Raw genomic sequence first — 23769 nt, 5'->3', positions numbered from 1 at the left:
AATAAAATTATATTTCTCCGAGGTTACCTCAAGATTTCTGTTAGTAATTGTACCCTGATATCTTATTCAAACAAAAACTACATATGATTAATGGCATTTTAATGCCGCAATCAAACAAAGCCCATTTCGAAATAATTCGTAATTATTATTCAAATATTCTCTGGGAAACTAAGAAAATAATGATTTATTCAAATTATCGGTTTATTGAGTGAGTAAGCAAAGAAAAGTGCCCACGATGTGTTTGTCGGCGACCGGACACAATTTTCAGGTTGCGTGACTGAATCGTTATTGCGTCAGGAAGGACGTAATTATTTCATTTCCTATGGATATTTTTTTTTTTTATAATTTTAAGGAATAATTGTGATATATAAGAATATCGTAAGATGGTAAAAAACGGTATAAATAAAGTTGCAATAAAAAACTACAGCCTGAGGATCAACAAATTGCGTTAGAAAATATTTCAGCAAAATTTAGCATTTAGTTTTGTTAGAGACTTGGGTAGATAATTTAACTTTGATTTGACTATATGTATTTTAGGCAGATTATACGACATATCAATCTATTATTATTTATCTCAATCTATTATTATTTATGTAAATCTCTCACACCATAAAAAAAATACACAAACACCCCAGTGTACATATTTACTCTAGAATTCGCCATTGGCGTGTCAAGGGACTTCTGATGCACAGTGTTAAGGGGATGTCATTGAATATTCTTGAATAAACATTAACAAAGTTGTTCGAAACAGTCGCTGATATCATATTATAGTCCGGTTTAACATGCAATATTGTCCGCAAAATTATATAAAATATTTAGACTGAAGGGTAAATGACTAACCTGTAATTATAAATTAGTACCACAATAATTTTTACGAAATAGGGGTTTGTGGTATTAAAACATAGTTAAATTTGATATATTTTGGGTCATCTATCCTCTCATTTACCCAATTTTGCTTACGCAATACCGATTGTCATTTATTTTATAACCTGATAACGCAAAAAGTAATAATAGGTAAAAAAATATCTCTGATCAATTCCCAAAAATATTAGTGTCGTAAAATATAAAACTTTTATAAACCGTGGTCGGTCTCTTTGATTTTTGATTTATCACATAATCCAAAAGCTATAAACTACAATCTATATTTTTCCATATTATTGACCTTCTTTATAAAACATTGGAAGTTTATAAGTGACAAATATAAACTACACATGGATATACACATATATTTATATATATATATATATATATATAGATGTTTTATCCAAATATTTATTTATATCATGTTTGTATTTCGAAAATGTTGATTCACATATTTTTATTGCTTTGTATTTATTCAGTTTATGATCGTTGGTATCGATTTTTTATGGCATTTATCAGTGTCGCATGTTTTGTTTGATTTACGAATCAGAGATTATATTAGAGGAAAACACGTGTGTTTTTTAAAAAATACAGCTTTAAAATTTTTTAGACTCATACTCAAAATAATATGACTTAAACTGAATATTAAACATTTACCACAGTGACTACTTTTTTTAAGTTACTATTTCAACTACTAAATTTTTTTTTACTCTCTTCAAGAGAATGTTATCGTAAGTGCATCTTTCTAATATGCATTCATGACACATGCCTGAAGTTAGGCTCTATGTGTAATTTATCACAAAGATGTATAACACAATTATTACAATTTTCTAATAAATATTTTCAATTTTCATTCCCCCCCACTGTTGGAATTATTATTATTATTATTCTGTGGTACAAATGACTCGTATTTGCGCAGTTCGTCATTAAGCCTCACATATAAAACGGGATTAGCCCGGTTGGGACAATCAAACGCAAACATTATATTTATTACTCTTCGAACCCGTTGTCGGCATCACAACACACAGAAATGTACAGAAATTCAAATAATAATATCATATCTATTGGTTATAAATTATATATTAGTTGGGCTTAAGCCGGAGCCGAGATACAGGGGAGAAATGGACACATCGAATAAAATAATAATAGAATGAAATATAAATTTAGTCACTTTTATATGAAAAATTTAATTAGTATAGCCTTAAAATATTCTAAATATTTTGAAGTTTAAAAATTTTTTTTTTCAAAAACTTAAATTTATCCAAAACCAAAAATAAACCAGGTTAGTCGTTAGACTAGCAAGATTTTTAGTCATTTATTTTGTCTAATTATTTTATCATTTTTTTCAAAATGCATAATCAAAAAACTCTGCCACTTCCACGACGAGTACAATCATCAAAAAGATACTTTTTGGTTAATTTACATTTTTGTTTTTGGTAATCAGTAATGCAATGCTTTTCTACCGGATTTGTTTTTTTTTACCGAATTTTCTATTTATTCATAATTTTAGAGTTTATGGTAAAAGGGTTAAAAGTTAGGAAATTTATTTTATTCATTGATGATTTTCAAATTTTTGGCAGTAAGCTGAAAATGTATGATTGTATGTGTTTTTTAATTTTGCATTTTGAAAAATAAAATAAACAAATTGGTCAAAAAATATGACAAAAAAAATTCTGAGTGGTCGACCCTTACTTAGGTCTAAACTGAACTGAATAAATTTCTATTTTTACACATATTTTAGTAAGCATATATTTTTTCAATTCTGTTTTATATGAAATCTGTAATGCAATTTTTTTCAACCTGAATTTATTTTATTTATTCATGATTTTCGATTTTTTTATAGGAACGTGAAAATTTAGGGCCGTATGTGTTTTTTGGAAAAGATAATTGGTCAAAAAAATGACAAAAAATCTGGTTTATTTTTGGTAATCAGCAATGCAATGTTATTCAACCTGAATTTATTTCATTTATTTGCGATTTTCAAATTTTTGGCAGGAGGGTGAAAATTTAGGGCTGTATGTGTTTTTTGATAATGCATTTTGAAAAAGATAATAAAAGAATTGGTCAAAAAAATTACAAAAAATCTTGGCTTTAGGTCTAACCTGATCTATTTATGGTAATCAGTATTGCAATACTTTTCAACCAGAGTTTATTCTATTTGTTCAAGATTTTTCATTTTTTGGCGGAATTTTTTAATTATACATTCAAAAAAAAATTTAAAGAATCTGTTGAATAAAATTACAAAAAATCTTGGGAGTGGTTCACCCTTACTTAGGTCGAATCTGAACTAAATAATCCTATATTTTTACACATATTTTTGTCTGCATGATATAAAAATACATGTTTTATCAATTAACAAGATTTAATCTAGAATTTTGTAATATGTCATTTATATTTACGATATATAGATTATATTATAATAAAAAAAATTAATGCAATCTTATATATTCTGACTGTTTACTGGTTAGTAATATATTGAAACGCGTTTCCAATTTTGTTACCAATATTAAAACTATTTTAAAAATTAAATATTAACATGAATAATAATCGAATACACCTCTTTCTAAACCAAATACCTAAATCCTTGTTGTATATCAATCGTATAGAAGATTAGTGAATCGAGTCCGCTGGTTTGGTTTGCCCGAATCCGATGATAACGAACGAAATTTGTCATTGGAAATGAAAATTGAACAACACACATACACACACACATATATATATATATATATATATATCACTTCCCAAAATAAAATACGCTTCTGTCCATATTTTTAATATTTATATTTTAATATTAATAATTACCTGGTTGTTATTAATTTTAGTTGTGACTGATTTTACGACAACAAATTAATTTTTCTGAGCATCATGTATATCAGTATACCCGCACATATAATTCTAAAATTAACGATTCTAATCAGAAATATTTTTAATAAATCCAAGAAGATTACAAATTGATTTAAGACCGGTTTAATCGCACAGGTATTATCAATAAAAGAGACCGACGTGGCAGAATTGATTAGCAGGTGATAACGGTAATAATATATTACCTATATCTTGTGTATTTATTGTAACGACATATTGGAACTGTGTTTTTGTGATTTTATATATTTTACATACCTCTATCATTTTTAACATCTGATGTGCCTTGTGAAAAGCTCGACGTGTTACTTTGCGCCGAAATTTGGTTATCAGACCAGGAAGTTCGACATAAGGAACCATATGCCGAATTGTGCTGTCCGATTGTATTTGTTAAGCCCAGTGTACTACCTATAGGTCCTGGAATAAAAAGACACATTAGAAATAACCAATGACTCTATAAAATCACAAGCAAAATATATAATTGAGTACTATAGTAATATAACACATAGCTAAGGTTTCGAGTATTTGTATATTTGTTTACTCAAAAAATCAAAAAAATGTGGAAATTTATAATTATCAGAAATCATGTTTTAATATTCAGTGTATGACTTATGATGTTCTACAAAAAGTATCTCTAGAATGAGTACTGTCGTTCTTTCATACAATATGTTACATCACATCAATTATATGTAAATTATCATATAAATTTACTACAAATAAATAATTTGTTTAGTATCAACTTTTTTGTAAATTCAAAAATTGTTAATACCAAAACGCCTTATTATTCTTAATATTTTACTCCTAATTCCCAAAATCTACAAATTCAATCTTCCTTCAAAAAGTAATTAAAAGTTTCACAAAACTTTTCTGAAAAGGGTAGATTTAACAGTAAGTTAATGAAGTCGTTTATGAGAGTTCAAAAGTTATTTTTGAAGGATTAATTAACACTGTAAAATTTTTTTTTGGAATGATAATTAATTAATACTTAGATATATAAATGTTTTTACAAGTTTATTATTGAAATGACGGTTTTATATATCTGGTGGTTGTATAAACTTTATAGGCCGTTTCGAGATGTTTCTTTTCCTCGGGAAAAACTATATAATATAAGACGGGCATAACACAAATATAAATCCTGTTAGTAGACGACATCTAATTAAATATTAATATTTGCTAAAGGTAGTGTGATTCTCAAACTTTGGATGAAAAAAATATAGACATTGTTAGAATTAAAGAAACCTTTTTTCAGGGATACTGCGAAGATTTCTTAGTTTAAAGTCACTTAGTTTAAACTCATTTCATGAAAAATTGATATAATCAAGGAAACTGTGGAAAAATACAAAGAAAAGTGAAAAAACTATACAAAGATGGATGCTATAGAAACTAGGTGATTAAAATCAGTATAATTTTTTTTCTCAGAAGTATCTAGCATTTTCTATTTTTGCTGCAATTAAGACAAATGACAAATTGACAAACCATTCTTGTTTCCATTTCTATTATAATAATAATATATCAAGCATAATTTAAAAATTTGAGTAGCTAAATTTTGACGTATATTTATATAGTCCATTTTAACACAATTTTTGGACATATATTAAAATTAATGCATGTCCTTACATATATTAAAAAAATCATGTTCATGTCCAATCAAGCTCTTTGTTCCTTTTATATAATTTTTTTAATCATTTATATTATTTTCTTTTTCAGAAAAATGTACTTTGTGCAATACTTATGTTCATCATTTGTGCTTTTCGTAAATTTTTTAAATAATTTTTATTCACGAAAAATGAATCAAACTGGTCTTTATTACCTCTTATTATATTTTGAACATTCCTGTTTATTTTTTATTATTTTTATATGAGTAGTAAAACATTATTATTACTGCATCTATCCATTGCAATTATTATTTACTCAATTCGATTAATTTGAATTTATTTTATATTAATAATTTTAAAGCAGTTTTTGGACATAAAAAATAAATATGCAAGTCTTTACATATATAAAAAATGCATATTATGTTCATATTTACTAAACCTTGTTGTTTTTATATTTAATTTTTAAAATCATAAATATTATTTATTGCATGAAAATGTACGTTGTACAATATTTTTGTTCATTATTTGTGACTTTCGAGTTTTTTTTTCAAATAATTTTCATGTTTTATCCACTTTAAAAAAATTCAAGCTGGGACTCTAGACTTAATAATGCCATATTATTTTTTTAACATTTATGTTAAGTTATTTCCTTTCTATATGTTTATTAAAACATACTTATTGTTAATAGTGACTAGTTACTCTATTTATCAGGTAAAATTAAATACAAAAAAATCTCAAAATTGTTTATTTAATATTTTTCTCTGTTTTATTTCGATATTTATTTTCAATTTCCCCTGTAAGTATTAGTAGATAGAAGTAGGTACTCAGATCCGATTTTTACAATCTTATTTTATTCGATCATTCAGTTTCATATCATAAACCTGAACATTAAGCTGCTTATATATAAATGTTTGTAGGTCTAAATCTCGTTATAATCTGCTCATTCAATGTGATATCAATATTGCATTGGTTTGGGAAAATGATTCTAAAACTTCGGAAAAAATACATTTAATCTCTACAAATTAGCTAGGATAAAAATAATTCTCATTATAGATCATATTTCTGTAATATTACCATATTAAAACCATTTTTGTAGCACTAAAAAGTAGTCGTTAAAAAATCTGCTGAAAATGCAGAAAGTTAGGTGTAATTTCTGTGCTTTTCAAGAATTTCCGAAAAATATTCCAAAAATATAACATAGATTAAAATACTAAAATTGATGCTTCTACTTTGTTCTAAAGAAATAATTTTTATTTTCCATGCAAGACTTAGATATTTGTATTCTATTCCTCCATTTTCTTTATATAATTCCATATGTTGATTATAAAATTTGGTGTAATATCATAATATTATTATTGATCTTTTAATCAAATATTTCCATTGAAAATTATTAATTCATTATAATCTTTACTCTGGATTAGACTAATACCATTTATATTAATATTGTGATATCTAATCTGCTATTATAACGCACTGATTCAATACTTTGTCGAGTCATATTATAATTCAAAATATTACTAAATAAATTTCATGTATGAAATTATTTAGAATAATTCAAATGTTGGTAAAAATAATATTGTTCAAACCAATTATTATTGTTTTCATGGTATATTAAAATTAAATTTATAAATATTAGGTTGTCAAATATCTCCCTTCCGCTTTTTTGCTCTTGGTTTATAATACAAAAAGGCGGAAGGGAGATATTTGACAACCTTATAGCAATACTCATCAGTTTCTACTTTAAATGCAATTAATATTTGTATGTAAAGCAATTTTTTTTACAATATATTCCGAGGCATCTCTATATGTTAAGTTTTTTAGTTATAAACTAATTGTGATTATCATTTTACCTAAAGGCAAGTTACGAAAATTTTCCGGCATATGTAAAAAAATTGACTCATTTGCTACGAATTAAAATTCAGAAACTTTTAAAATTACGTAGCGATAGTTTTTTTGAAATTTTGCAGGGCTCATTATTTTAAACTTTGATGAATTTTTTGAATTAATGAGTGAAAGTACTCTGACCTATAATACTTAAAAGCATGAACTGTATTACCATATAAGAATGATTAAAGTTGGCACAAAAAATTAACAATTAATTACGAAAAAAAACTTTACCAAATTCCAATCAGCACAATTTCTTCTACTTATATCTTTCGAACAGTTTTTAAATTTTATTCACATTTTCGTAGATTTTTTTTTAAAATAGGTGTCGAAAGATTTTACACTCCTTTACTAATTATTAAAAAAAAAACAGCTGTTTAGACCTTTCATCGATGTTTTTTCAAAAACGGCCGAATCGAATTTAAAAATTCAAAAGTCATGTAACTTAATAAGGACTGACGTTATTAGTCAGTTTTTGGTAAATATCTGCCAGGCCGTTTCTTCGTGTATTTTTTTCTGACGATTCTGATGAAACTTGGTATTACGATAGATTTCGTAGTCTGAAATAACATACTAAAATATTATAGGCCTACAGAAACCAGTGAAACTTGAAAATATGCAAAAATTTTCATTTTCGATGTTCGACTCATTACTATAACTTACAATACTTGTATTTAGGCACTATTTCTACTACTCATATCTTTCGAACAGTTTTTAAATTTTCAAAATGGGTTGAGAAATTTAAAAACAAATATTACACTTTTTTTACTATTTAAAAAGAAACGGCTTTTTAGACCTTTCATCGATGTTTTTTCAAAAACGGCCGAATCGAATTTAAAAATTTAAAAGCCATTCGATGTAAATTAATAAGGACTATCGTTGGTCAGTTCTTAGTAAATATCTGCCAGAACGTTTTCTCGTGATTATTTATAGAATGTTTTTGACGATTTTGATGGAACTTGGTATTGCGATAGATTTCGTAGTCTAAAATAACATACTAAAAGCTATAGGCTAGATTCATGAGATTCTAGTCAGAATCTATGAGATATAATTGCATTAGTCTTAGTCTTTTTAGTTCTATATCAGTGGCAAATTTTTACTCTATCAAGTCTAATCGATTACCTCATCTAATTATAAATTTCAATTATAAATTTGACCAGACTTGCCAATTTCCAATAGTAGTCTAAAATAACATACTAAAAAACTATAGGCTAGAATCATGAGATTCTAATCAGAATCTATGTGATATAATTGCATTAGGCTTAGTCTTTTTAGTTACTATATCAGTGGAAACTTTTACTCTATTAAGTCTAATCGATTACCTTATCTAATTATAAATTTCAATTATAAATTTGGCCAATTTCGCCAATTTCCATGTGTCTTTTACCTTTGACAACCCCCGGTGTTCGGTGTCTATTTCCCGAGCTCTCTGGGATTTTTATCATTTACTACATGTTTTCAGTGGACTTTTCCTCCCTTAAGATGTGCTCTAGTTATTGTGTGCATGTCGTCGTGGTCAGTATAAAATCACTTTCGTGAATAAGTTATTACAGCAATTATTGCTTTTAGTATTTCCACTCGACTCCGGCGAAGAGCTTTACGTTACTGCCCTGTGACATGCGAATTCTTGGACGAAATAATTATATATATATATATATATGTATATAGAAGAAAGCCAACGAATTTGATTAAGAGAGGAAATTTTATTAAGATCTGTATATAATTCGTTTTATTGTTTTTTGATTATGGGAGGAAATCACGCAGGGTAAAGAATCGATTGTGGTAAGAATCGGTGGTTGAAATGTATAATTGACACCAGTAGAAGGTTTTTTTTTGTTAAATTTCCGTAAGAAAATCAGAAAAAAAATTTTTTGTATATATAAGTTACATGAACTTCCAAAATTGTTAAAAAAATATACAAATAAGAATGAATATTTGGCTATTGAATTTTTTACTTTACCGATTAAAACGAATGTAATATACATTTCCACATCAATTTTAATTTAAATAGTGAGTCCTTTGCAAATTTGTCGTACAACATAGTTTCTATTATCATATGTAAAAGCAAATTTTAAGTTCTAAACTTATAGATTCACATTTTGTTAGGTAATAAACTAGAATATTATAGTTTTCATCGAATATTATAGGTTTGATCTATAAAATCAGATTTTATGATTTTAAGTGGATGGAAATTTTATAGTTGAAAGTTTATTATGAGACATATCGATGGTACTAAAATATTGAAGAGATTAAGTTTACGTTCGAAGTATAGCAAATTATATATTCACAGTATCCCAGAAAAAATCCTGGGATCCCGGAAAAAAATAGAAAAAAAATATCTCACGTTGTTTGATGAGCTTTTAAGTGCAACCTACAGCTTTAGTGAAATTATGACCATTTTTCGGTTATTGTGGTTAATTTTTATTAATTTTGTTCATTTAAACTTTGGAACCGTAACCGTGAATAACATTTTTAGGATCACAGTAGAAAATAATAACACATTTGCCTCAAGTTTTCAATAAATAAGACTTTTTGTTGGACTATGAATTTAAAATTGTTAAAACCAGTCGCCTTTGAGAGGCAGTTTTTTTAACTTCCCGTAGGGTAAGTTATAGTAATCGCAAAAAAATCGAAAATGAAAATTTTTATATATCTTTACGTTTCAGAGGTTTCTGAACATTTTGGCATACCTTAGAAAAAATGGATGTATGTGTGTGTGTGTGTGTGTATGTGTGTGTATGTGTGTGTGTATGTGTGTGTGTATGTATGTACGTGTGTGTATGTATGTGCGGATACAAATTTTCGTCGACGATTTCGGGAACACGGATCAACCGATTTGAATAATTCAAAAAACATTCGATTCGTATTGATAAGGAGACGTGCTGATTAGTTTTTGGCGAAGGCAGGTCTAGCCGTTCCGGAGATACGGGGCAAAAAGTGCCGAAAACGGTAACTCAGTTTCTAAGAGAACGGAGCGTCCGATTTTAATAATTCAAAAACATTTTACTTGTATTGACAAGATAAAGAATTGATCAAATTTTCATAAAGGCAGGTCTAGCGGTTTCGGAGATCTAAGGAAAAAAGTAAAAAAAAATGCCATTTGGCGGTCAAAAATGATCATTAGACATATGCACATCGAATTTTCAGATATTTTATAGAGATTTAACAATAAGTATAAATTTTGTTTATTTTTCTATGGGTTCCGTATCAATGTTTACCCGCTAGACAGCGACGCCGCGCTTACGCGCTTTATATTTGTATCTATGCAGTTAAAGCAGTACGATTGCTTTGAAAAACAAGTTCAGATTTTCCAAAATATGTCAAAATGAAGAAAACATTTTTTTTTTTCAAAAAAAAATTTTTTTTAAAAAATTTTTTCTAAAAAAAAATTTTTTAAAAAAAATTTTTTTCAAAAAAAAGTAATTTTTTGTCCAATTTATAGTTTCTCAAAAATCTTATTTTTTCGAAGTAAATTTTTTTCAAAAATGTTAATCGTTTTTACAAAAAATAATAATTTTTGGTACGGGAAGTTCCAGCAATTTGCCTTAAGGCACGATGCCCTAATTGCCTTAAGACAGAATTCCACTTACAGCTAGTTTAATAAATGTACTAAAGTGTGTAAGCAAGTTTTACTAAAAGTTGACGCATATTATAATCAGTATTGTTACTTTTTCATTCAATAATAAAATTATCAAGTATTTTGCGATTTTATAATCCTGAGGACTTTAGTACCATTTTTTAAAAAAAGGCCTCTCGAAGTCGACTGATTTGAAAAAAATTAAATTTATAGTTTAACAAAAATCTTATTTGTAAACTTGTAATAAATCCTAATAGTTATAAATATACTATAAACATGAATACTTACAAAAAATATAACCAATACATTTGTAATATAAATTCAGAGGGAGTAATAAATTTATTAAGAAATACAACAAAATATAGAAATAAGTTGGAAGAAATAAATTATCTTCTAACTAATTTTGTAGTAAGATGTATATTATTCAAGTTAGAATGTACAAAAAATGTACTCAATAGTCAATTATTAACTTCCCGTAGGGTAAGTTATAGTAATCGCAAAAAAATCGAAAATGAAAATTTTTGCATTTCTCGACGTTTCAAAACCTTCTGAACATTTTGGCATACCTTAGAAAAAATGGATGTATGTGTGTGTGTGTGTGTGTGTGTGTGTATGTATGTATGTATGTATGTATGTATGTATGTATGTATGTATGTGTGTGTATGTATGTGCGGATACAAATTTTCGTCGACGATTTCGGGAACACGGATCAACCGATTTGAATAATTCAAAAAACATTCGATTTGTATTGATAAGGAGACGTGCTGATTAGTTTTTGGCAAAGGCAGGTCTAGCCGTTCCGAAGATACGGGGCAAAAAGTGCCACGAACGGTACCTCCGTTTTTAAGAGAACGGAGCGTCCGATTTGAATAATTCAAAAAACATTTTACTTGTATTGACAAGATGTAGAATTGATCAAATTTTCATGGAGGTAGGTCTAGCGGTTTCGGAGATCTAATGAAAAAAGTAAAAAATAATGCCATTCGGCGATTAAAAATTATCATTAGACATATGCACATCAAATTATCAGATATTTTATAGAGATTTTAACAATAAGTATATTGTTTTTTTTACATTTTTATGGGTTCCGTACCAATGCTTATGCGTTGGACGGCGGCGCGGCAAATGCGCGCTTTGATATTTCGTCTCTATGCAGTTCAAGCAGTGCGATTGCTTTGAAAAAAAGTTCAAAATTTCCAAATATGTCAAAATGAAGAAAACATTTTTTTCAAAAAAATTTTTTGTATCCAAAAAAATTTTTTTTTTTCATATAAATTTTTTTTTCAAAAAAAGTAATTTTTTGTCAAATTTGTAGTTTCTCAAATCTATTTTTTTTTATTAAATTTTTTTCAAACATGTTAATCGTTTTTAAAAAAATAATAATTTTTGGTACGGGAAGTTCCAGCAATTTGCCTTAAGGCACGATGCCCTAATTGCCTTAAGACAGAATTCCACTTACAGCTAGTTTACACATTTTTTTGATCAAGTCGATTATTTACACATATCGGGAAGTTCATGTAATTTGCCTCAAGGCTAAATACCAAACCAACTAGTTCTTTGCAACAATTCCTACCATTTCTTTGATAATTTTTTTCATGCTGTAACCAGTTATTTCGGTACGTTATTCCATATTCAATCGCATTTCTTTTATCTCGGCAAATAAATATTTCAATCGAACGAGGATTTATATATATTATTAGTTCAGAACTGGCTTTAACATGTGCGGATTAGATGTTATTACGTTATCGATTCAGATGATAAGTACTTTAAATGGTATGTAATCGCATTATCTCTGCTTCCTACGACGACCTTACCGAATTCGCCAAAATTAGCTCATCATGATAAAAGATATGTTTTAGAATTGAAATTTTTGCAAATTGAAATCTATATGGTAATAAAAATAATTGTAAATGATATTGATTTAAAATTGTGTTTTTTAATTATATATATATATATATATATATATATATATATATATATATATTAATAAATTATGAAGCGACTAGGTATAATTTATCCGTCGTGCATGGTGGTTCGGCACGTGCGTCGGCGGATGCAGGAAACGCATCGCGCGTTCAACCGTACTTCGAAGGGCGTCGAAGGGTCTCCGAGGCGAATTAGGGACGTTTACCGGCGAGTACGCCCGGCACACTTTCAGGCTTAAAACTAATTCGAATCTAGTACGAATTTAAATAATTATTAACGTTTGATCGTATTTAGCATCAGTTTAGAGTCTAAACTTTTCGGTGCAAAACGTTTCGGTGTACTTTTTTATATTTAATAATAAATCAACCCACAAAATTGCTTAGAATTCATGGTTGAACTATTCCTCTATCGTCTAACTATAATCAGATGGTATGTTCTCAAAAATGCATATTGCGATTTTATTGAAACTTCACATACGTTGTTACTACTACTACTACTACTACTACTTTAAAGTTGGTGCATTCAATAGTTTCTGAGATATGCGAGGTCGAGGGGTGGTTGGATCCGCGCTCAATACTAACAGTTAAACAGTTTTTGGTTTAAAGGTGGTATGTTCTTCAAAAATGCATATTGCGATTTTGATGAAACTTGACACACATTGTTACTATACTTTACCCAAAATGTGAACAAAGTTTAAAGTTGGATCGTTCAATAGTTTCTGAGATATGCGACGTCGATGGGTGGCTTGCTCCGAGCTCAATACTAACATTTAAACAGATGGTATTTTCTCAAAAATGCATAATTCGATTTTGATAAAACTTGACACACATTGTTACTATACTTTACCCAAAATGTGACCAAAATTTTGAAATGGTTCATCTGATACTTTCCGAGATTTGCGGGATTGCACAACAATTGAACAAGTCCGGTATTGGCGAATACGGACCGAAGCACTCTGACCCGAAACTAACCTAATTTTAGGTTGAGAGCACGTTTGGCCTACAGAATATTTAAACAGATACACCATGGTGATTTCTCAAAAATGCGTTTTGCGATTTTGGTGAAACTTGACACACATTGTTACTATACTTTACCAAAAATTTGACCAAAATTTAAAGTTGAAACATTCAATAGTTTTTGAGATATGCGAGGTTGATGTGTGGCTGGCTCCGCGCTCAATAATTCTTCAATGATAAGCAATTCTCAGTAGAAAATAAAATACAAAAATAAAACCAAATTTTTGAGAAGTGCAAAATTGTCTATGAAATTATCTCCAAAAATTTAAGCAGAAGAGTTCTATGTATGATGGTTACAAATATTAAAAATATTATGGGAGTACCTAATATTATTATTTATAGAATTCTAGCAAAATTGGAATTTTATAAAAGAACGTTTGCATATTTTCAAATGTTGATTATTTTATATACTGATACTAGGATAGGAACAGAGTTGCAAAGATCAAATTTGACTTTTAGTAATTATATTATGAAAGGTTGGTTTTAACCCAACTTAATCACAACAAATAACACACATCAAACAGAACACTATCAAACTTTATTCAGTATAATTCTCAAGTAATTCATTATTTTAGAAAAATGTTTTTTTTCTATATTTTCAAAAATTTCTCTTACTTCGTAAGTGGTGTAAAAAATGATAACCAGAAGGCAAAAATATCCACCATTTTATTTTTAACTTTAAAGTTATGAAATGATAGCAACATAGTCAGTGCAATGCTTAAAAAATTATTAAATTACATTTACTCAAAAAATATGTTCAGGTATCGTAAACTAAATAACACGACTCAACATAAAAAACTAACAACTAATATACTTTCGTTAATTGATAATGTGGTTGTTTTTCATGGGAAGTCGTCCGATTTATGGCGTTGGCTGTTTACACACCTTTTGCCCTCTACTTTAAAATAGTATCTGTAAAAATTTATTGATTTTGAGATAATGGCGGAGAAACTTTTTGTCCAAGGATCTATAGATCTCCTGGCTATTGCGATACAAATAGACTTTTTTTCTAACGACTTGAATTAGTTGTATTTCAAAATGTATGGCTTTTACGTTGACAATCAGGAGCAGTTTCTCTCTACATCTCCATAAGTGACTCCTCGCGACTTCTTCTCGACGATTAACGATTACGTCTTAATTTATTTAAGTTAAGTCTGAACTCTCAAATGAATATTCTCAGAACAGAAAGAAGAGACTCTACTCTTTCGATTGTCTCTGTGCCGACAAGCCAATTAAAGGACTATTAGACTGAATCATGCCGGCGTCCCTAAACGAAACTAATCATGACGAAGTTGAAAATTAGTCTGGGGGTTCATTAACAAAGCGATGAATCCGTTAAATTAATGCCGTGATAATGATAATGAAAGATCTCTCTCGAGAAAGAATAATATTGTAACACGCGATATGAAAATCTATATATGTTATGACTAAAAGCCCGTATGGCGACGATTGTTTTAATAATACTCGCTGAAGTCATTAAGGGATATCTTGATTAATCTATTTTAAATTTGGAAGATTGGAATTTAATACGGATTCATTGTTTCTTCATAGAGTTCAAAATAATTTCCTTCACATACAATATTTAATCCCTCCGGCGTACAGAAATGCTCGGCGCTTACAATAGAACAGAAATACCTTATTGAATTCAAACGTGTGATTTTCTTTGCTTTTCCTTTTTTCCGGTACAGAAAATTGACAGCTTATTAGATTTTTCCTTTTCAAGCTGTCATAAATGTATTTGCAATAATATTGACCTATAAACATGACGAGAATAAAGGAAAGCGTTTTTGATCAATTGATTTCTTTATTGGCAATATTAAGAATAGTAGTAAAAATATAAATAAATGCTTATATGAAGTTCGTTTTTTGGAGTCGTATTCATAACACAATTTGGTTTTCATTCATACATTGTTTCATTCATTTTTTCTCACAACTATAACCCATGTGTTTCTCTTATATGTGACAAGTGTAAATCTAAATAAAACTCCTCCATCTTTTCAAATGCATCAAAGCGTTTTGGTTCGGACAAATAAAAAAGAAGATTATAAACACCGCATGACGACTTTTTCATCCTTTTATGAGATCACTGTAAATCATAACAGAGCACAATTAAAAAATTTAAAAAAACTAAACCCGGAGTGAGAGAGGTGTCACATTACAAAATGACGCAAATTGTAACACTTTTTTTCACATCTGTTATAAGAAAGACCATGTGAGCGGATTTAATAATGACGAAGACGAAGGACAAAATTGTAAAAAGGACGGAAAAAATGAAAACGACTTCCTCGGATAGTTTTTTGAAATATTCACGCGATGAAATCATACATCATCTTTTGTGGTATTTGTTTGAGAAACGAGTCATTCTAGAAAGTGTTTTATTGAGTTGTTTATTTTAGCAATTGTGCAATCTTGGAAGTTGCGAATCAATCACAATTATAATTTTTTTTATAACATTAATTGCCTTGTAAGTCGTATATGTCTGATGCTAAAAGATGTCCGACGCAAACGTTTTTTGCAGTATGTTTCGAAAGCTTGGCCTATCAGGAACAAAACCTAAAAGTTTATTCTAAAAATGCGTCAGACATCTAAGACTGACGTGGTTTGTCAAGAAAAAGAAATTTCAATATAAAAACATGTCAGTCATATATGTGTAACATAACAATTGAAATTTTGGCAAAAAAAAAATTAATACATTTCTGACTAAATTATGTAATAAAGTTACCATTACATTGCTCAAGTAAAAATTTTCTGTTGTTATCGTGGCAATTAACGTGTTATAGAAATTCCAAAAAATGTTTTGGCATAGGCATAACATACTAGCATAATAACTATGTCAGATATTTGAAAATCTGGTGTAAAATCAATTTTTTCTAAATTTTCTAAACAATTGTGTAATGATCTCTTCAATGATTTTTCGAAAGTTTGGTTTGGTGCTTATTGATCCGGAAGTTGTATTTATATAAAAAACAATTTTTAACAGAAATAGGAATGTTAAACGTAAATATATATATATATAAATATATATATATATATATATATATCCCAGCACGTGGTGGTGCACAATCAATATGACCCATGGGACCCCCACGACGTCGGGCTATGAAATGGCGACACACACTCAGGGTTGAATACCAATCGCAATTTGGATAAAATTTGTAAAAAAATAATATTAATCAAATATATTTCAGACACCATTTTTAATTTTATAAATTTGCTCATGCACAATATACTAACAATTTTAGATTCACCTACACATTTACTGCTACTGTGACCAAATTTTTTTATCCCATATACATAATTTCACTAATTCCTCATTGACCTATCTTATTACCCCTCTTGTCAGAACCAAATCATTACAATAACAGATGAGATATCAATTAAGACTGTTTTAATTCACGAGACAGTGATAAATCTCCTGTAAATCGGCCTGTCCATAATAATAATCTGTTCCAATAGAAACCAAAATAATATAACCAACACATCGAAAGGTAATTGAACACCAAAACACATCTTATTCATACGACTAACCTTTTTGACCAGTTATGACCTAATAAAGAAAACCGGGGGACAAAATTAATAACTAGATGTAAAATTATATTTTTCTTAAGGCAAGTTGCATGAACTTCCCGATAATCAACTTAAAAAAATTAAAATTGAGCTATATAGAAAAATATTTAACCGTTTTCTAATTGGAATCCAATGTAGATTTCTGATCAGAATCGAGGGCTTTTAAATTTTACATACCCACATACTATTTTTTCAAATTTGGTCTCATTCGATTCAGAATGTCTTGAAGCGCCGAAAAAAACATAAAATTTGCATATCGGATTTTTTTGCGAAAACAATCTTCTCCTTCGGGAAGTACATAATTGCCTCCAAAAATTCTAGACTTGAGAGAATTTGTTAAATTATGAATTTAAAATATTCAAAATCTGTCTACACTGAAACGCCCTTTTTTAAAAAAAAGTTCTCTATATGGAAATAAATTTAGTCATTTTTTTATGTTTGTCTTGCGTTAAATCTTGGAGAATGGGCTTCTCTACTCCGAAACGTTGCAGATTTCTCGCAAATTTTTAGAGCACTATTTAGGTAATTCGTGATATAAATTACTCATTTATGTACTCATAAGTCCTTTATCCTCTGGTTTCCTCTACAACTCTCTCTCGAATGATTCACTTTGTCCAGAGACGAGTTTGTGCCTTCGATTTGATTGATCTCAAACTTGACCCGAGGAGTCACTTAAATCAAGACATCGTCGATGATGTCATTTCGAGATATAGAAGAAGAGGACCTTATCAAATAAAGTGACCGAGTCTCCTTTTGTTATTATTAATATTATTAGTGTTATTATTGTTACAGTGACTAATGAAAATAGGCCTTTTCGCTTTGCTAATCCCGAGTCGGGATGGTGACTCATTTGATAATGGACTCTTGTAGATATTATTAATTGGCGCGAATTATAACTTTACTGGGTGATGTATTAACTAGTAAACAAATTTATACTGATAACAATTGTATATCAGACTATGATTCCAATAGTTAACTCTACTAATTTGCCTCGTGCGTTTGTAATATTTAAAAATTGAATTTCCCTCCATACAAGCGATTTATCATGAAAAATTGGATCGTCCGTCGTAATCCAATTATGATCATTTTCGCAGTTTTAAATTATTTTTGACAATATCGTTAATCTGCCATCACTCGTCGTATATGGTTATGGGGTGGATTATATGAAAAATTCAATATGCACGGGGCATCAAAAATGAAATTGTTTTTTTTTAATTCTATTAAATGTTCCATCGGTCCAAGCCGACAACGGCTTGTTGTATCAAATATTAAAAATATTCGTCAATAAACCGGAAGAGGATGAGTTTTGTGAAATTGAATAAAAAATAAACACAGAAAATGTCAAAAGTGATAAAAATTTATTGAATAGCTGAAGCTGGGGCGAAAAAATTGAAACTTATGTAAAATGATAATTATTCTGATGCAATTGATAATTGGTTATTTTAATTCACTTATTTATTATATCTAATGCCAGATGCAGCTCTAGAATATATTTTTCATTGTTTGTTTAATAAAATAGATATATTATTGCTTATTATAATTTACAATATTTATTTTAATAATAAATCTAGTGTCAAAGTCGTATATCAAAACTCTAAAAAAATACATTGAAATGCTTTATTCTATTGATACTTTTGAAATAATAGAATTTTTTTTAAGAATTTTCATCAGGTTTTTATAAAGTTTATCAGAAGATATTGGCAGTCTAAGAATAATGCTATTTGTTATAGCAAATATATATAATATTTATTATAAAAAAACTGATCTTGAAACTTTACGTAAATTACCTGATAAAACTAAATTTGTAACCGTTTATTAGTTTTAGAAATAAATTCACAATAATATTATTTTTCATAGAACGAAAAGTATAGTTTTTAGCATAATTTATATCACAATTATTAAAAAATTTATTTAATGGGAAAAAATTAATATTTTTCCCAGAAAACCTTTGAGATTTGTTTTTAGTAATTTATTTATTATAACGTTTTTTCTTTAAAAATACTGAATTTAATCATAAAATATGTTTAATAATAAATCTAGTGTCAAAACTCTAAAAAATACTTTTTTCGATTGATATTTTTGAAATAAGCTTTGTATAGAACAAATTTTAAGAATTTTCATCAGGTTTATATAAAGTTTATCAGAAGGAATTGGCAGTCTGAGAAAAATGCTATTTATTATAGCAAATATATATTATTTATCTTAAAACTTTACGTAAAATTAACTAATAAATCTAGATTTATAACCGTTTATTAGTTTTAGAAATAAATTCACAATAATATTATTTTTACAGAACGAAACGTATAGCTTTTAGCATAATTTATATCACGGGATTTATTTAAGGAAAAAAGTTCATATTTTTTCCAGAAAACCTTTGAGATTTGTTTTTGTAGAAATTTATTATAAAGTTTTTTCTTTAAAAAATGGCAAAAAGTGTCAGAATTAATTTGCTCACTGAATTTAATCATAAAAATATGTTTATTAATAATATAAATAAAATACTAGGAACTAATAATAATAAACCATCAAATTTTAATCTCAATTTTTTAGCATATTTTATATCACAATTATTATAAAATTGATTTAATGGGAAAAAGTTCATATTTTTCCCAGAAAACCTTTGAGATTTATTTTTGTAGTAATTCATTATAACGTTTTTTCCAAAAAAAAATGGCAAAAAGTGTCAGAATTAATTTGCTTACTGAATTTAATCATAAAAATATGTTTAATAATAATATAAATAAAATACTATGAACTAATAATAATAGACCATCAAATTTTGATCTCAATTGTCCTTCGGCGTTGAAAACATTTTATTTAATTAGAAGCCAGAACGTCGATTTTAAAATAGGAAAATATTTTTACTTTTCTTAGTAATTCAAATAAAAAAAACAAAACTTAAAATTTGAACATTTTCTTTAGTAATTGGAAAATTTAATGTGATTTAAAGTTAATTAAGAATAATAATGAATTAAGCATCATTGTTTGTTCAAATTTCGAGCTTTTTCGGTTAAAATTTTGATAGAATTTTTAAATTTGCACTAAATAAATATTTGAGCAGACTCTTGAAACTCATATGAATGTCAACGTATTTTTTTACTATTTATGTCTATTCCTATGACCATTGTAAAAGTCATTCTATTACCCCCGGTCTCCCCTAAACCGTTCGTCGGGGTTGAAGTTGATAATTCGTCGACCGATCGTCGACAATAAGCCCTGCAATCTACCCGCTTTGATGGCGATATCTGATGAACCCGCTTGTAATGTAATTTAATACGACAAAATAATAATTAGTATTGCAGGTTTTTGCGAAGGGTTTTTTAGAAGAGACAACACGAGCGCAGGGACATCGTGAGATAAGCAAATAATTTTTAAAAAAAGGTGAACCTAGGAATATTTTTTAGTAATGCCATAAGTACCACTATACTTATATCATTTTTGTAAATTTAAAATTTAAACTAATTTATAGGATTCGGATTATTATTTAATTTATCAGCTTAGTTATATACTATATCTTACCTATATTAATAATGAAACACTAAATTTGATCAATTTTAAGACAATTTGTGATAAGCTCGAAAAGTCTACTTCAACACTTCAACAATTTTTCTAGAGAAATACTGGAGACACGATAATTTTTTTATATCTATATATATATATATATATATATATATATATATATATATATATGAGTCTTTTATTCTATCCGATGTTATCATAGCAAAAGTAAATATGGATCATATAACTTTCGTTTGTTTGGTAAGATTGCCGAGGTAAAAGATAATTGAAATAATTGATTTACAAATATAATTTTTCTATACATTTTCCTATTATTGATATCGATACAATTACCCGATACTATCTTTTGCGTTTAATATTTAATGTTATAAGGTTTTTGTTAGAATTGATTCGAAATAATTGAATTATTAAATAAAAACGAGAATTGTAATATATAACATTAACAATTTTTTCATTATCATTGTTTTTACTAATAGTATAAAAAATTAAATTTTTCACCACATTTTTAACAAATTTATCAAAAATATATAGAACTAGAAGATAAAAAAGTAAAGTTATTCAAAGAGCTCTTTATAAAGATTTAAAGAGCCCTTTAAAAAGCGAATTACAAAATATTGTACTTTAGTGAGAAACTTCAGAAAATAATTGACTTTTAGGATTTAGAATGATACGTATATGAGGCAATAGATTTATTAAAGCGTATTGACATTTATAAATGCATTTATAATTTGACATTTATAAAAGTGAATCCCAGAACTCAACGTCAATATGAAATTGGGTGATAATATTGACTGAAACTATCATGAAAATTTTTTCTAGAATTATGAGCTTTTAAGTGCAACCTAGAGCTTTGGTGTAACTTCAACTATTTTTTTGGTTATTGTGAGTAATTTTACTAATTTTGGTCATTTAAACTCTGGATCCGTAATCGTAAATAACATTTTTAGGAATACAGTCAAAAATAATGACATTTATTCCAAATTTTCTAGTATTATTACCAAACATTATCATTGTTTTGATTTAGTTTATTTTTTATTTTTGAACGTATACTGTTTACGATTATAGCAGTCTCTGTCCTAGAAAAAATCGGGCAAATGTACTTTTTATTCAAAAAAATAATTTGTTTTTGGCCAATTTTTTAGCAATATAATTGTAAAAACATAAAGCCTTTATATTAATTTTATGTGTAGATCAGTTTAAATAATTTTCGAAAAATAATTTAATATAAATTTATAGTTATTTAAAATAATCTTGGATCTAATTTTAAAGCAACAATTTGTTTTCAAATAGCAATTTTCATAACCATAAAAACTTTGAATAGAATTTTATGAAGAAATCGGTATGAGTGATTTTTTATGTTTTCTTTATGTTTTTAAAATAATTATTATCAATATTTCATCAACATAGTTCAAATTAAACATAAAACTGTTTTTGATAGAAAACCTGATGATTAAACGTATTTAGTTTTCAATTTTTGTGCAACATATTTAAAAAAACTTGTGTTTATTTATTTGTTGTTCTATTTACTAGAAAAAAATCATGAAAATGTATTTGCTTATTTATAAAAAAATGTGTCAAATTTCTTATCAATGTAGATATGACAGCACAAAACGTTGAATGTAATTGTATAAATAAATCACGACAATTATTACAGTCTCTCTATACTAGACATAAATACATATTTAAAAAAAAAATTTACTACCAAATTATTATAGCAATATAGACTTAAATTTTATCTACGGTTCTTACTCAAAGAAATATTTGGGCAAATTTATTTTCAAAGGCAATCTAATCATAAAATATATTGACGGGAAAATGTGTTTTTCACCTAAAATTGTTGGTAAAATGGAATAAACTTCATATTCATATTTATCTTTGAATGGCATCAAAAAATCTAATTAGATTCTAACGTTATTTTACGTTGTACGAAAACCCTGAAGACTGGGACTTCTAATACATTTGTACCATTAAAAAATCAATTAAAATAATGTAAAGATAAGTTGTAGATAGTAGGTATGTAAACTGATTGAAGATAATATAAAAATAGAGCAATTTTTTGATACGGTTTTTGTGGTTCAAGCGGATAGTTTACTTTGGTTACCAACTTTTTGATGAGTATGCGCAAATTTTATAGCACATACGCATAAAAATTGAAAGGATCTTCACACACATAAATATTTTTTAAATTACATCTACAATTTTTTTTTTATTGTTTCCACAGCAATCAGAACTCTTTATTACTGTTCTATAAGCTGTTTTTGTGTATGACTTATGACCTAAGGTGTTGATATGAGAAGCAACCCATCGGTTGATCATTCTCCTATGTGTGGGGATTTTATTAGCTCTTATGTCTAATAGTGTGCATATGATTGAATACAACTATGTCTACGAAGGACGATTTCCACTTGGAATTATATACATCTACAAATACTACAATATTTATCAACTCACCATCAAATTTTCCCTTCGGCGTCACAATCCTAAACGCACTACCCGCGCTCTGTCTCTGCCCACTCGGGCTATGTCCGTCGTCTCTGGGACTTGCTTTTAAAGTCGCCAACAAATTTGTTTGATGTTGCAAAGGTTGATTTTGAATTTGCGTTGTTTGTTGAAGTTGGACAGGCGACGTTTGTTGAATACCTGTAGCACGTACTTGGCTTAGACTAAAATCTAGAGGCGCCGCTGGGAGCGCCATGGTAAAGGATATATGGGTTAAAATTTAGTTTAGCATAGTTCAAAGTTTGTATCCAAAAATTTAAAGTAAGCACTTTGGTTAGAGTATGTAAGTTCACTTGTAACACTTGTACACAAATTGTCACACCAGGATAAAAAAATTGTCAAAGTCCAAAATTTCACCAAATTTTTTATTTTTTTTTACCGCGTCAAATGTTTACCCCGTAAATCTGTTACCTCTTGGCGCTTCGAGTCGCGCCAGTGGAGTGCCCACAGACCGGCACAGACGTAG

The 23769-nt window shown here is 28.0% G+C and overlaps 1 protein-coding gene across 1 annotated transcript in view; it reads right to left on the bottom strand.

Annotated features, from left to right (window-relative positions):
• Positions 1 to 23588, bottom strand: part of LOC113373173 — a 35633-nt gene extending 12045 nt beyond the window's left edge. The window contains exon 1 of the mRNA XM_026613491.1: positions 23256 to 23588. Coding sequence (XP_026469276.1) covers positions 23256 to 23499 — 244 coding nt within the window. The 5' untranslated portion in view covers positions 23500 to 23588. The remainder of the gene's footprint in view (positions 1 to 23255) is intronic.
• Between the last annotated feature and the right edge of the window lie 181 nt (positions 23589 to 23769).

This window comes from Ctenocephalides felis, unplaced genomic scaffold (assembly GCF_003426905.1).
Source record: "Ctenocephalides felis isolate EL2017-DRISC unplaced genomic scaffold, ASM342690v1 CF-g0.4_SCAFFOLD_01604, whole genome shotgun sequence".
Classification (NCBI taxonomy): domain Eukaryota; kingdom Metazoa; phylum Arthropoda; class Insecta; order Siphonaptera; family Pulicidae; genus Ctenocephalides; species Ctenocephalides felis.
This window is presented reverse-complemented; position numbering and strand designations above follow the sequence as displayed.